The 14,047-nt window shown below is 56.7% G+C and overlaps 1 protein-coding gene across 1 annotated transcript; it reads right to left on the bottom strand.

The window, feature by feature from the left end:
* Positions 1 to 912: 912 nt before the first annotated feature.
* On the bottom strand, positions 913 to 13,738 carry CHFR (checkpoint with forkhead and ring finger domains). Its single transcript, XM_084867330.1, has 17 exons — positions 13,562 to 13,738; positions 10,747 to 10,846; positions 9,962 to 10,071; positions 9,139 to 9,198; positions 8,819 to 9,025; positions 8,438 to 8,602; positions 8,017 to 8,176; positions 7,524 to 7,678; positions 7,278 to 7,440; positions 6,593 to 6,732; positions 5,780 to 5,896; positions 5,290 to 5,373; positions 4,764 to 4,834; positions 4,543 to 4,630; positions 3,764 to 3,871; positions 3,279 to 3,351; positions 913 to 2,095 (listed from the first exon to the last, which is right to left on the bottom strand). Exons 1-17 carry the CDS (start codon positions 13,692 to 13,694, stop codon positions 2,053 to 2,055), a joined length of 1,977 nt encoding a protein of 658 aa, XP_084723456.1. The 5' UTR covers positions 13,695 to 13,738; the 3' UTR covers positions 913 to 2,052.
* Positions 13,739 to 14,047: the final 309 nt, after the last annotated feature.

The following is a 14,047-nucleotide window of genomic DNA, read 5'->3' as shown; positions in this document are numbered from 1 at the left end:
TGGCGTGTCCAAAGCTTCGGCCCCGCCCAACCTGTCAGACTGTGGGCGCGGTCACTGTTGGGGGGGCGCACCCGGGCGGGGTCCGCGGGGGGCGTGGCTAGCAAAGGCGGCGGCAAGACCGTGGGCTCCCAGGTCCCCCAAACCTCCCAGCGCGCCAAAAAAATGAGTCCTGCTTCAGAGCCTGGCAACGTTTTAAACACACGATTGCTGGCAGGTGGCAGGTTAGGTCTTTTTTCCCCCCATGGATATCAAATTGCCCCCGTAATCTTTATTAGAGACTGTCTTTCCTCTACTCACTCGCTTTGACACTGGGTTGGCTGCTTGTGTGGGGGTTACCGGGATCTCTGCCCTGTTCTGGGATCTCCGAGCTATCCCAGGACCTTTGCAGAGAGCTGTAATACCCGGAAGTATATTCTGTCATTTTCCCTCATTGTTCTAGCTATTCTGGGACTCATGCCCATCGTATAAATTTTAGAATGAACTTGTCTATAAAAATCCTTCCTGAGATTTTTATAGGAATTAGAACAAAACTATAGAACTTGGGAAGAACTGTTAGCTTTACTACGCTGAATCTTTCAGTCCATGAACATGGTATGCCTCTGTGTATTAGGTCTCCTTTGTTTTAGGCATGATACCCAAAGCACTTACCTCTGCTGCAAAGGGCCCGCACCTGCAACAAAGACCTAACACAGCCTGTGGCTTCAATGGGAATCACCAGCCTGTGGCTCCTTCAGGTTGAGGGATCTAAGAAACCCTGTGCCTTTGGGTTGCTCAGACCTAGGTCTGAGGACCAGCTTAGTGGAATCTTCTTACTAGAAAGCAATAACTAGCAAAGTCTACAGCCCCCTGTCCCCGTCATGGTAAGAGGCACATCCTAACTAACACCAGAGAACAAACATGTGGAGAGAGAAACAGATGCGGCTTGTTTATTAGATGTGGGAAGGCAGCCTTCTCTCACACACACTGCTGCTTCTCAGTCTGTATCAAGAGCAAGACAACCGTTGTATTCCTGAGAAGCAAAAAGGTTACAATTTTGCAAACAAACATAACAGGTGATTTTAACAAAAAATAAAAAATAAAAACATTTCTTCTTTTACAAATAACGAAACTTCAAGTATTATTCCAGATGACAGCAAACCCAATGCTAGAGGGCAGGGCAAGGACCAGTGGGAAAAAAGGGCCCTCGAGCTCTCGGTGGGAAGAGACTGCTCCAGGGAGGTCGTTGGTGCCACCAGGGCTGACCTGTAACTGGCACGTTGGCCACCCGTGGCCACGGCCCCACAGGAAGGAATGAGGAACACGGACACACTGGGTGGGGCCCGCAGCTATGCCGAGGGAGGAGCAGCAGGGCCAGCACTTTGCTTCCTTGTGGGCTCAGGGTGGTGGCAGCCCAGCTCGCCCACGCCCGGGAGGGGCTGTGCACTGTCAGGATCCAGGGTTAGCAGTTCTGGACTCCTGGTGACATTTCCATTAATACAGAGAAACACGTTTATGCTTTCAACACCATCCTACCCCAATTTTAGTCAACTTGTAAATTATATAAATTATATTACTTGTGCTCTAGTTTGTGGCATTTTAAATCTTACTATAAGAGAAGCATAAACCCTTTAAAACAAAAAGCATCGAAGAACCATGGGTTTGCCACGGGGCACTGAACAGCCTGTAAACCTTTTCCTTAAACAGCAGAACGTTTCTGACCAACTGTCCTCTCTCTGCCGAGGAACTTTTCCTGGAGAGAGATGTGCGTTTTAACCATGGTGTGGGGAAGGTACAGAGCAAACCTGCTCACCCCCATCGTGGGAGGGGGGGAACGGCTGGTGGCTGTTCTGGCTGAAGCACTTCGGGCGGCCCAGGGCCTCCCAGGCCGCTGAGGGGCCTCACTGAGAAGGACTCCTCCTCAGACAAAGTCACAGCCCAATGCTGGATGCACAGACCCCCAGCATGCCCTGAGGGAAGTGTAAAATGCCCTTAAAATGTTCATATTTCGTATTTCCTGAAACACGCTGTCATTGGCCCCTGTACTTCCAAGCCATCGTGGTGCATCCTCAGCGCTTAGTTCTTGAACCTCGTCTGTTCACAGATATGATTGAATTTCCTGCGGGGGGGGGGGGGGGGGGGGAGCAGTCACATTACATACCACAGCCAGAGGATCATTTAGGTAAGCCAATTCCAAAACTGCCCACTGGACAACCACACAAGAAATGGTGGGCACGGGGGCTCACAGCAGCATACACTTAACACTTTCACAGAAACTAACAGAGGAAGCTTTCTTTTCTCCTTTTTAAACTTTAAGATATAAATTGCAAATTTTAGGTAATTTTCTTGGAGAAGAGACTCAAAGCTGCGTGTCCTCAGCATCCCCAAGACACTGATGGACACACCTCCGGTTTAAAAGTGGAGGTGAGCTTAGTTGGTTTGGCTCAGTGGAAAGAGCGTTGGCCAGTGGACTGAAGGATCCCAGGCTCAATCCCCAGTGCGGGCATTCAGGAGGCAGCTGATCAATGAGTCTCTCTCATCATTGATGTTTCTACCTTTCTCTCCTTTCCCTTCCTCTATGAAATTAAAAAATATATATATTAGAAAAGAAAAAAGCGGAGGTGAGCTTACTCCTTTAAGAGCCTCGTAGGAAACATCTGGTGAGTGACCAATTCAGTGCGAACACAATCACCCGCTCATGGCACCAGTGACAGACCCCGTGTGCAATGGCACGCTCACGAGCCCGGACTTGGGAAGACTGGTCCCAGTGACCATGGCCGCTGATCTGGAAATGAGTCGGCTGCGAACGAGGCTGTGCTCACGGGGGTGGAATGTGGAGAACATTCCATTCCGATGCCAAGTATTTCAGTAAAGGAGATAACAGTTCCCAATGACCACTCTACTTTGTATACGACATGACCAGAGCAGTTTGTTTATAAGGGACTACAGGCCTGGTCCACCAACTCATGCATGGGTGGGGTCCAGCCGGCCTGCCCCAATCAGGGCTGACTGGGGCCAATCAGGCAGGTAAGCTGGGGGGAGGTGCTGCGAGTGTTCGGCCAATCCCGGCCCCGGTCCAACTCCCGGTCAAAGGGGTTAATTTGCATATTAGCCTTTTATTATATAAAATACTAGTTGGCTAGTTCACAAAAATCCCTAAAAGCTGAGATACCAACTTGTCCAAACACTTGAAAAGTTCAGTTAGGAGAACAAGGTCTGCCTCCCTTATGCCTGTCAGCCCCCTCCCGCTGTGAGCCCCGAGTGGACACGCCCCGCCCTGCCCCACAGCACAGGGCACTCACATCGCATGGTGGGCCTTCACCTGAGTGCGGCAGTTGCGACCCCAATAGCAGTCGGGACGGGAAATCACAGCCACTAGGAGAGAAAAAGCCCACGGGTGTCACATGTATCCCCATCACATGCAGCTGGGGGGGGGGGGGCCCTCACCTGGAACCCCAAAGAGACGCCGCGTCCGAGAGGCAGCACTCCGCTGCGCATTCCGTCTCCCCGTTCCAGGAAAGGGCAAAGAGCTCCCTGAGCACCCACCCCGGAAAGGAGGCAGCTCCAGCTGTCGGAGGGCGTTTTGTGCATCTCGTTTTAGAAACCCCCGCCACAGCCAACACCGGGCTGAGTGGACGCCAGGCGGGCGATGGCCCTGACATTGCACGACCCTCAGGCAGCCTCTGCCAAGAACACCAACAGAGCCAGAGAGAGCTTCTGCCTAGTATGCCGAAGCACAGAAGCCACGGAAAACAGAGGTGAGCCGGGTGGGGAGGGGGTCCCTTACCTGGCAGCTCGGAGGCCGGAATGTTCTGCCGATACTGGTAGGCCAGCTCCCGGAAGCTCCGCAGGCCGCAGCAGTAGCACAGCACGGTGCTGCCCGAGACCCGGTAATCTGGAAGAGCACAGCCTCATGGGGGCACAGCCAGATGTCAGAGCATCCGTGTCCAGAACGGCAGGACATAAGTAGCCATACAAACCAGTGGGGAATGAACACGCTGACCCATAGAAGGGGAGACAGCGAGCTAGAGATTTGGGAAATAAGAACAAAACCAACCCAGATGCCAATTTATTCCCTCACTGCGAAACAAGTCCACTGAGGTTAAAAACTTAAATCTCCGCCGAAACCGGTTTGGCTCAGCGGTAGAGCGTCAGTCTGGGGACTGAAAGGTCCCAGGTTCGATTCCGGTCAAGGGCATGTACATTGGTTGCGGGCACATTCCCAGTAGGGGGTGTGCAGGAGGCAGCTGGTCGATGTTTCTCTCTCATTGACATTTCTAGCTTTCTATCCCTCTCTCCTCCTCTCTGTAAAAAAATCAATAAGATATATTTTAAAACAAACAAACAAAAAAACCCTTAAATCTCCTTTAAAATCCAACAAAGTACTGAGAAGAGTAAACATAACCTTTCTCTTGAGATACTTCCTAGTAGGTCACAAAAACCAAACGCACATAAGAAAGGACCTGTAACTCTGAGTGCCCACAGCAAACATGGCACAGGAAACCGAGCAAGGAAGGCGAGAGTCAGGGACCATGGACAGCGCCAAGGCTCTCCGGAGGCGCTTACCAGACAGCAGGAACACCCCCCTCTGCAGAGCCACCAGGCTCTCCGTCAGCACGTTCTTCCACGTCAGACCCCTGGCCGCCAGGTAGTTCTGTGATGGGGAGGCAAGGGGTCAGGAGAAACACGAGCGTGGACAAGAGGGTAAGTGGTTGTAAAAGGCTCTCAGAAGTGGGTGAAGCCAAGGAAACCATGGCAGGTGTCTGCAGAGGGCAGCGGCCACGCACCTTCAGGATGTCGGACTCGTAGTTGTTGTTGTTCAGCACCCCGTCCAGACACCTGTCGCCCAGGTGGAGTTCTGCCGGGCGGAGGGAAGCAACGTTACCCGTTGTATAGACGTTTCACCCGACAGCTACGGTAACCACATTTCCCGCACCGCCGTCCACAGGGGACAGAAAGCTCCACAGCAAAACACGACTTCCATTCCCTCCCCCGGACAGGCCAGCTGCCACGTCCCTCAGCGCTGGGCTGCCGCCCAGGTCTGAAGGCTGCAGCCAGGCTGTGCCTCTTCGGGGGGCGGGGGGGAAGGACCCTGTATGTACACAGGCTTCCTGGCTTTGAACTCAGGATCCCCCGAATTCTCCTGCCATTGCTTGGTGCTAAGCTAACCCTTTTTAATGGCACCCACGCAGTGTTCAGGAAAAGGCAATTGGTTTGTGGTGACCTACAGTGGCTTCCTCCTCCTCGGGCACACAACAGGCCATGCCCAGAGAGAACATGCGGGCCGAAGCGACCAGCCGAGAGCAGCCTTACCACAGAAGGGGGCCAGGCAGCCGAGGCAGCCGGTCCGGGCGCAGCCCCAGTACAGGTGACAGAAGGGCTGCAGGCAGACGGCACCTGCGGGGACAGCACAGTCATCAGGCGGGACACCTCCAGGAGGGCCATTGAGTCAACAACAAACTCGATGTCACAGCAACCCCCAAACTCTACATCAGAGCCTCGCATTCATCTACCAGATGTAAGTGACACCGGACAGAACGCCTGTGCCCTGATGTGGGGACGGGAGCACGATGCAGACTCCGGAAAGAGAACCAGACAGACACGCGTGTGTGGTGGGAACAGCCTCCCAGTGTGGGAGAGGCCACACGGGACAGGACTTTACAATGTAACACAGAACTGCGTGCTCCTGTCCGTCCCACCACACACAGCGTCAACCGTGCTGGGAATCCCGAGCCTGAAGGACACACGGGCGAGGCTTTGCGGTGGGAGGTCACCCAGGCCAACACGCACCCCCCATACTCACACTGCTGCGGGGCGATGCGGGGGTCCTGCTCCCGCTCAGCCCTCCGGTCGGGCATGGGCTGGAAGCAGCAGGTGCATATGGCGTGGCTCCCCTGCAGGGTGCACACGTAATCCTGGGCTGCGGAACAGATGGGATGTTCAGGGAGGGGTGTCGGGACACGGGCAGAGGAAGCCGATCAGAGAACGTCTATTGGGGTAGCTACCAAGGGCACACAAGGACAGACAGACCGACACGAACACCCAGGGAGAAGTCAGACATATTCTCAACGGCAACGGACAGTCTACCACTGAGACGAAGGAGTCTAAACAGACTGAAAACAACTAAGATTTCAGAGATCATGAAGGTTTTCTGCCATTTCCTATAAGGAAAGGCCAGCCTGCAGAGCACACACCATAAAACAATAAAGTGGGTTTTATATTTAATCTCAGCTCCCTCCAAATAAACAAACAGGCCGGCAGAGGACTGCGGACCCGCACCAGACACTGTGTGCAGAGCCCACTGGAAGCAGGCAGTGAAGGGCCCAGGCCAGTCTCTCACTGGAGGGGCCCAGGTGTGGTGGCCATTTGGCTTTGGCAGACATCGCTGGGAACACCAGTTTTCTGAGCGGTGGGCTGTGGGGGCCGAGGGTGAGAATTAGGACTGAATCCCCAGGAGTGTCCAGGAGCAGAGGCTCAAAACAGCTATGAGGAGCAGCGGGCTATGAGGGGATGGGACCACCAGAGGCAGAGGACAGGACAGGAGGGCAGAGAGAGATCAGCAGAAACACCGGCTGCATCCCCAGGGGTCACAGCAGAGCCACGGCATGGCTCTCACCTGTCGTGGTGCTGGCAGATGTCGACGGTGTGTCGCCAGAGGCCTGAGGCGGCCCCTGCTCACTGCCTGGCCCCGAGCAGAGGGGTGGCCCTGCCTGCCTTCGGTACTCAGGGCACTGTCTGCACACGATGTACGGCTGGCTGCAAGGGGAGCACACACACCTGAGCTCGGACTCCGGGACCCGCTCCCAGGGGTGCGGAAGGAGGTGAAGGACAGGGCCAATCCGAGCCTGGCAGCGCCCTCCCTGCTCGCGGACCGCGTCACCTCCTCAGGCTCAGCCCTTAGCACCTGCGGTGGCCCAGCTCCCGCCACTCCCAGCTCCCTTTCCTGTGCGGCTCCCAGAGCCCCGCCCCTCAGCGGCTCCTGGGGTGCTGAGGCATCTTCTGCCCACCCCTCGCTTTGCAAGATGTCCCGGGGCCCGGCCACTCGGTCCCAGGGGACAGGTCGCGCTCTCCCAGGTTCGAAGCTGGGCGAGCTGGGCGCCGCATTCAGAGGCGCACTGAGCCCCCAGGTACGCAGGACTGTCACTCTGGCCACCCAGGAAATGTCTGCACATCGTCAGTCAGAGCGAAGGCACCTGGGCGAACACTGTGTCCTCAGGAGCTTGCTTGCTTGTCCTCAGGAACAGCAGGGAGATGACCCTCAGGGCAGAGCCTGTCCCCCTCCCTGGCGGGCACAGGCTCACCTCACGTCCGAGGACTCGCTGTCCACGTCGGACAGGTCCAGCAGGTCCTCCGAACTGACCTCCTCGTCCGAGAAAGACCTCCTGACTTTGGGCTGCAGCATGTCCTGAGTGATCTTGTTCCTGGTGGCCATGCTCCGCACATCTTCCTCGCTGCGGCTCTTGTCTGGAATTCAGAGGACACGGCTCTGCTGGCGGGCGGGCCCTGGGGACACCCCCGGTCTCCGGAGCTGCGGCCGCCCCGCTTGCCTGGGTGCTGCAGAAGGTACGCCTCCACCAGGTTGTTGAGGATGTGGTTTTTACAGATGCGCTCGACAGGGCAGCGGCACGTGGGGCACAGCGTGGAGCGCTCCATCCAGCCCGAGTAGCAGGCCGCGCAGAAGGTGTGCATGCAGGGCTGCAGGCTGAGCACAGGGACAGGCCTTCAGATGCCCCTGCAGAGCACTTGCAGGTGGAGCGCCCACCCGCCCGCCACAGCAGCCCCGTCCCCAGGGCATGGCTCGCCCGAAGCATCGGAAGCTGGGATGCCGGGTCACGCCCGCTGCCTCTTCCCCCAGAAGAGGAGGTGCCTTGCTCAGGCTGAGCGTCCGTAACAGAACAGAGAATTGAGCACACCCCCGGCCCCCCAGCTCTCACCTCAGCGGGGCCTGGAGCCCGTGCTGGGTGCTGCCCGCAGCTGGCAGGTCTGCGTCCTCTGTTAGTGACGCCCACACCCCACCTGGGAAACGGCCCCCGCGCGCACCTCACGCAGTCGTGCAGCAGGTCCTGGCAGATAATGCACGTGAGCGTCTCCTCCATCTTGTCAGGCTTCTCGGCCGCAGCTCTGGCCTCCTCGGGGGCGCCCTGGGCGTCCGGACCCTGGTCTGCGGCCAGCAGAGGCAGTCTCAGGCTGGGCTCCCCATCTGCAGGGAAAGGGACACGGTGACCGTCACAGCCACGAGGGAGCGGAGGCGTGCTCTTCTTGTGTGACACGTTTTAACCGCAGACAGAACAGTCCCCGCCGGAGTGAAGGGCATTTTAACGAGGCCCTGACATCTCACGTGTTTTAGAAGAACAGTTCTCGACATGAGAAAGACGTCCAGGAGACAGGGCTGAGAGCGAAGGCCCCGCCGTCCGGCAGCAGCCGTGTCCACATGACTTCTACGTAAAGACCGGAGACTGACCTCCTCTCATCCTCTTCGTAGTGGGCTCCAGGCTCTCCGGATCCTGTGGTTCCGGGCCAGGAAGGGAGGCTCCTTCTCTGGGGACAGCAGGCGGGACGCGGGAGGGCTCCTCGCTGGTCAGGGGCGCACCGCACCCTCTCGGGGAGACGCGGGCACAGCCGGCAGCTGCGGAGAGACCAGCAGGCAGAGCTCTGACCCGCCCCTTCAGCATTTCTCCTGGGGCGGGAGCAAGAACACCGCTCACCCGGAAATCTTACTACCGAGAGCCTGGTGCCCGCTGGCCCCCCAAAGCTCCTCCGTGGCTGTGTCTGTCTCAGAACAACATCAGCCAAGAGGAGTACACACACACGATTGGAGCCGCCTCTCAAGACCCCATCTCACCAGAGCCAGAGGGAGGCGCTCGCCCCCCGGGGGGCTCCATGGACGAGGCAAAGGCTGTAGGGAAGAGGTCCGACGTGGACGTGGATGGCTGTGGTTCCTCGCAGGACGCCTGAGTGGTGGGCGATGACGGCAAGCCCTGGGGCTGGTCCCCTTGCCCGGCACCTGAGGTATCTTTGGTCGCGTGGATCAGGCTTTCTTTCCTGGCTTCTGTGAGCACAAGAGCAGCAGCAGGAGCTGTCAGGGCTCATGGCCCCGCGGCTGTCCATGCCGGCAGGCGGAGCGGCTCCTCCCATGACAGTCCCTGCTGCCCTCGCACTCACCCAAGGAGTCCTGGGCCACGCCTTGCTTTTCACTCAACGCCTCGTAGCGGTACGCCACGTCTGGAAGGAATGAACGCGGTCAGGGCAGTGTCGGCCCGTGCACCAGGCCCAACTCATTTTCCTCTTCTCTTCCCTCCAGCCAGTTTGTCCTGCTGACTACCTTGTCTGTTCAGCCACTGACAACATCCACCAGGTACAGGGATTTTAAAACAAATGGCCCAAAACACCTGAACCAACGCTAAAACTCAGGAGAAGATGTCTGCAGTCAGGAGGCCGACAAAGGGAGGCAGGGCACCTGCCGAGCAGAGCCTACGCTTCCTGTCCCTTCGGCATGGCCACCCCGCGGGGATTCAGCTGCAGAAACCCAGGGAAGGCCCGCCCCTTCTTTCTGTCTCGGGAGGAACCTTCGAAAGATTCCTCCACCCTCCTTGCCCAGTATCCTGCTTCTTCCGCAGACACACACACTCCAGGCTGATGAGGCCTCGTGGAGCCCAGTACAGTCTCAGGTCTCCATCCCTGCTCTTGGTCTTACTCCTTTATTCTGCACCTAACCCAGCCCCGTTCCCTTCTCCGTGGCTGCCACGGAGGTTGACGGTCATGACTCGAGTGGTCTGTATGGAAGCAGGCCTGGGGCTTAGCCGGCAAGGCCAACTCCCCCAATCTTGAGCAGACACTACCCTCACCAAGAGCCTCCACACACAGCAGAGAGCGGACACCAACGTTCCTGCGGGAAAAGGATGCTTCCACAGACTCTCCCCGAAGAGCCCCGGCGGCGGCAGGCCGCCCCCCGCACGCACGCAGGCATCCCCCCGGCCCCGCTTACTGTGCTCCGGCTCGTTCTTCCTGTACACCACGTAGATGACATCGCCCGTCCGCAGCGGGCACGTCTGCCTCTTCACAACTGTCGCAGCGTTCACCACCGTGCCGTTGGTGCTGCGGAGACGAGAGGTGCAGCTTACCCTACGAGCATCGCTGGAAGCCAGACACGCCTGGTTCTACCACCGTACGGAGACGGTCCATCCCACGCCTCGGACACCGCTATGCTCATGGCAACAGCATTCACAGCAGCCAAGGTGGGCACGTGCCCTGAGTGCCCATCGACAGGCGACTCGCTGCCGTACACAATGGAAGCCGACTTGGCTGTAAAATGGATCGAAGCACTGCCTTTTGCATCAACGTGGGTGGACAGAGAGCAAAGGCTGTCCGTGCGTGCGAAGGATTTATGTGCTTTCCGTGGGGAGCGGGACTTCTCTTTTACGTGCTACTTACGTCGTATAAGAATTCATAGGATAACATTATTATTTCTTAAATTTGGGGGAAAGAAGCCTAATTCTCATAGGTTTGTGAGAATCCAAAATGTGTCCCTGACTTTTAAGTCTTGTTTCTGAGATGTTTGCTTTAATCTGAGTACCTCCCAGAAGGGTCACATAGAGCCTCGCGTCACCGAGCAGCCCACCCCGGAGGGCGGAGCACGCACTTCCCGAGGCCCTGAGGCCTGGCCAGCCGCCTCGGGGAAGAGCACTGACCCTCGTGCCCTCTCCGGTCACTCGCTTCTGGTCAGGTTCCAGAAGCTGCGCGAGAAGGAAAAGCAGCTCGGAGAGAGCTTACCTGGTGTCTTCCAGCAGCACCTGGCCAGACTTCTCATCCCAGATGATTTTACAGTGATCTCCAGAGACCAGCTTGTTGCCAGGAAACGAGAGGTCGCAACCTGAAACACAGAAGGGGCCCCCCACATATGACGGCGGGTGCCATGCACGACAGACACTGCGCTTTACCGAACCACGAAGAGCAGGTTTGCGTGTGAGTGGAAATCAGGGCCCATGGCGTGCTGTGCACTTCAGGAGGCAACACCTGATCAGGAAGGTGCCAAGAGAACGCTCCAAAGGATTGAAGCGTTAATCCCCAACGCAGAGGGACAGGGGCCGTGCCCTGAACCTCCCTGACTGCCCATTGGGGGGTAGGACACCCTCTCAACACCTCCCTTGAAACAGCAACAGCTTCTGGGTGAGAGTTTTACAACAGGCACACATGTGCAGCTGGCCTGATAAATATTTAAACATACAAAGGGGGTTAGTTATGTAATTCTTCAGTATTCTAACTTAGTTGCAAACCATACAAAAGTGAAGCAATGGCAAAAGGTTACGTAAAATATGACTGAGAAAATGACCATAGGCACACATACGTATTTAAGAAAATTAAAAACAGCCAGGACCAGTTTGGCTCAGTGGATAGAGCGTCAGCCTGCAGATTGAAAGGCCGCGGGTTCGATTCCGGTCAAGGGCATGTACCTTGGTTGCGGGCACATTCCCAGTGGGGGGTGTGCAGGAGGCAGCTGGTCGATTTTGCTCTCTCATCTACATTTTTAACTCTCTGTCCCTCTCAATTCCTCTCTGTGTAAAATCAATTAAAAAAAAAAATATATATATATATAAAACAACTCCCAACCTATTAAAAAAAAAACAAAAACGAACATTAAAAACAGCTCTATCTAGTGTTGCTCAATGGATAGAGTTCCATTCCAGTCAAGGTCATATGCCCGGGTTGCAGACTCATGCCCACTAGGGGGCATGCAGGAGGCGGCCGATCAATGATTCTAATACTCTCCTTCCTTTCTTTCTGAAATAAAATATATATATATATATTAAAAAAAGGAAATTAAAAACAGAAGGGAGATGCAGCTATAGCTAAACACAACCCCTTTCTCCTCATTAAATGCAAGGAGAAAAATCCTCAAATGCTTTGTTCTGTCCTGAAATCTAAAGACTAAAAGCTTCCAGTACAGCAACTTTAGGTTTTGCTGGAAAAGTTCATACATTCGCAGATTAACTCCTTGCATTGCCGTGTGAAATGACACTGTGATGCTGTGTTATAACAACAATGGCGAACCTTAAGTGCTAACTTGAAGCCAGGCCTCTCCGAAGCGCATCGGGCTGGCCTCAGGCTGGCGGTCTCCTCTAACCTCTGCCGAAAGGTACGTTAGGGCAAAGCAAATTAGGCAGTGATGCCATGTGTTCCAACCTCAGCAGTTTCTCTCTTGGGCTCTGGTCTTCCCCAAACTTCCAATAACATCAATTAAAGACAATTGGTTTGTTTTCCAGAAGTTCCTAATGATATGTAAGCACTTCCAGAGTTGTCAAAAAATTAACTTGATACTGGAATTTAAGACGAACAAAACAAAAACAACAAACAAAACAAAAACACCCACAAAACAACGCAAAACAAAAACAGCTGCATGTCCATCATAAGGCATAAAATGAAACCAAAAACATAAGCTTTTAAACAGTAATCTTCTTCATTCTCTCTTTTTTAAAGTATACAGTCAGTGATCATTTATTTTCAGACAAACTAGTTTTTGTATTTTGTTTTTTGCCTGATCAGTGCACTTCTCTGCCTGCAGGAAAGCTGCCAGGGAGTCAGTCAATGACGCGATGGACGGTGGCTGCGGCCCGCAAGGCAGGAAGTGCCGAGGTCCGGGCACCTGAGGGCACCTTCTCTTGGCTGCGGGACCTCGGCTTCCCAGGTCCCTAGACCAACACATCCTTCCATGGCTATGGGAGCTGGGGCTTGAGATCTTTTAAAAGAGCAGGCCCGCGGCTGTACATTCCCTGTAGGCCTGCTGTAGCTGCATCTCAGTACATTTTCATTTTATTCACCTGGGCCAGTGGTCGGCAAACTGGGGCTCATGAGCCACATGGGGCTCTTTGGCCCCTTGAGTGTGGCTCTACCACAAAATGGGTCTATTTTGAAGAAGTGGCGTTAAAAGAAGTTTATTTTTTTTTAAAATGTGGCTCTCAAAATAAATTTCGATCATTGTCCTGATATTTGGCTCTTTGGACGAATGAGTTTGCCGACCACTGACCCGGGCTCTCCTCTAACTTCCGTGTGACTTCCGTGACCCCCGGTCGGTGCAGAGCGCGCTGTTCAAATGCCCCCGGAGCTGCGCGTTCCCAGCACCTTCCTGCCCCGGCGCCCCATCGCCCGGAGGTCAGAGGAGGCGCTCGGGCAGCAATGGAGCTGAGCCCCGGCTCGCTGGGGACGAACTCATGCGCCTCCTCAACGAGGTTGTCCCCGGGGTGAAGCGATCTGCGGGGCGCGCCCCAGTGAGTAAATGGCCGCTCTCACCGGAAAAACTGGTCCGCACTGCGCTCCGCCCAGTGCCGCCCGGCCCGCCCCACCCCGCCGGACCGGGTCCCCTCTCCCGACCCCACCCCGCCCCTCGCCCCAACCCCGGCTCCCGGCCCCGCCCTCGACCCCATCCCGGCCCCCGGCCCCCGATCCCCGGCTCCCGATCCCCGATCCTCGATCCCCACCCAGGTCCCGGTCCCCAGCCCACAGTCCCTACCCCGGCCCCCGGATCCCGTCCCCACCCCGGTGCCCGGTCCCCTGCCCTCGTCCCCACCCGGGGCCCGGCCCCGGCCAGCACCTCTCTTCCGCCCGAAGGTCCACTCCCGTTTCCGCAGGAGGACGTGCGGCTCGCCCTCCTCGGCGCCCAGGCGGAGGAGCCGCCCCCACGGCTGCTGAGGGGGCGGCTGCTCGCCTTCCGCGGGCCGCTCCATCGGACTCACATCTGTCGAGACTCGGACCCGGAAACGTCGGGACGGGCGGCTGCCCCGCGGCTCCGCCCCGTGGCCTCCGGGCCTCAGCGCCTCCGCGAGCCGCCCGCCCGGCCCAGCCCCCGCCCCCGCGCCCGCGCCCCGAACCCGGAACCGGCCGCGCCGCCGCCACTGTCAACAGACATCGCAGGTCCCTCAGCTGATCCGCGGGGCGGGGCCCGCGGCTGCGATTGGCTGGCGGACCCACCATAGAGCGTGGCGGCTAGAGTGGACGCGGAGGGCTGGCGGCGCATGCGCAGACGGAAGGCTGCGGGCCTGGGCGCCATCTTCGGTGCTGGCCGGGAGGTCTGCGCCTT

Source organism: Pipistrellus hanaki (assembly GCF_964339955.1).
Source record: "Pipistrellus hanaki genome assembly, chromosome: 19".
Lineage (NCBI taxonomy): Eukaryota > Metazoa > Chordata > Mammalia > Chiroptera > Vespertilionidae > Pipistrellus > Pipistrellus hanaki.
This window is presented reverse-complemented; position numbering and strand designations above follow the sequence as displayed.

Bases quoted from the DNA above. Each gene is read 5' to 3' on its own strand.
- CHFR (XM_084867330.1), bottom strand. From the start codon at position 13,694: ATGGAGCGGCCCGCGGAAGGCGAGCAGCCGCCCCCTCAGCAGCCGTGG. The intron at 7,441-7,523 runs GCAAGCGGGGCG...TCTGAATTCCAG, and splicing joins GTACCTTCTGCAGCACCCAG to ACAAGAGCCGCAGCGAGGAA. The intron at 3,872-4,542 runs GTAAGCGCCTCC...GTGCTCTTCCAG, and splicing joins GGGGGTGTTCCTGCTGTCTG to ATTACCGGGTCTCGGGCAGC.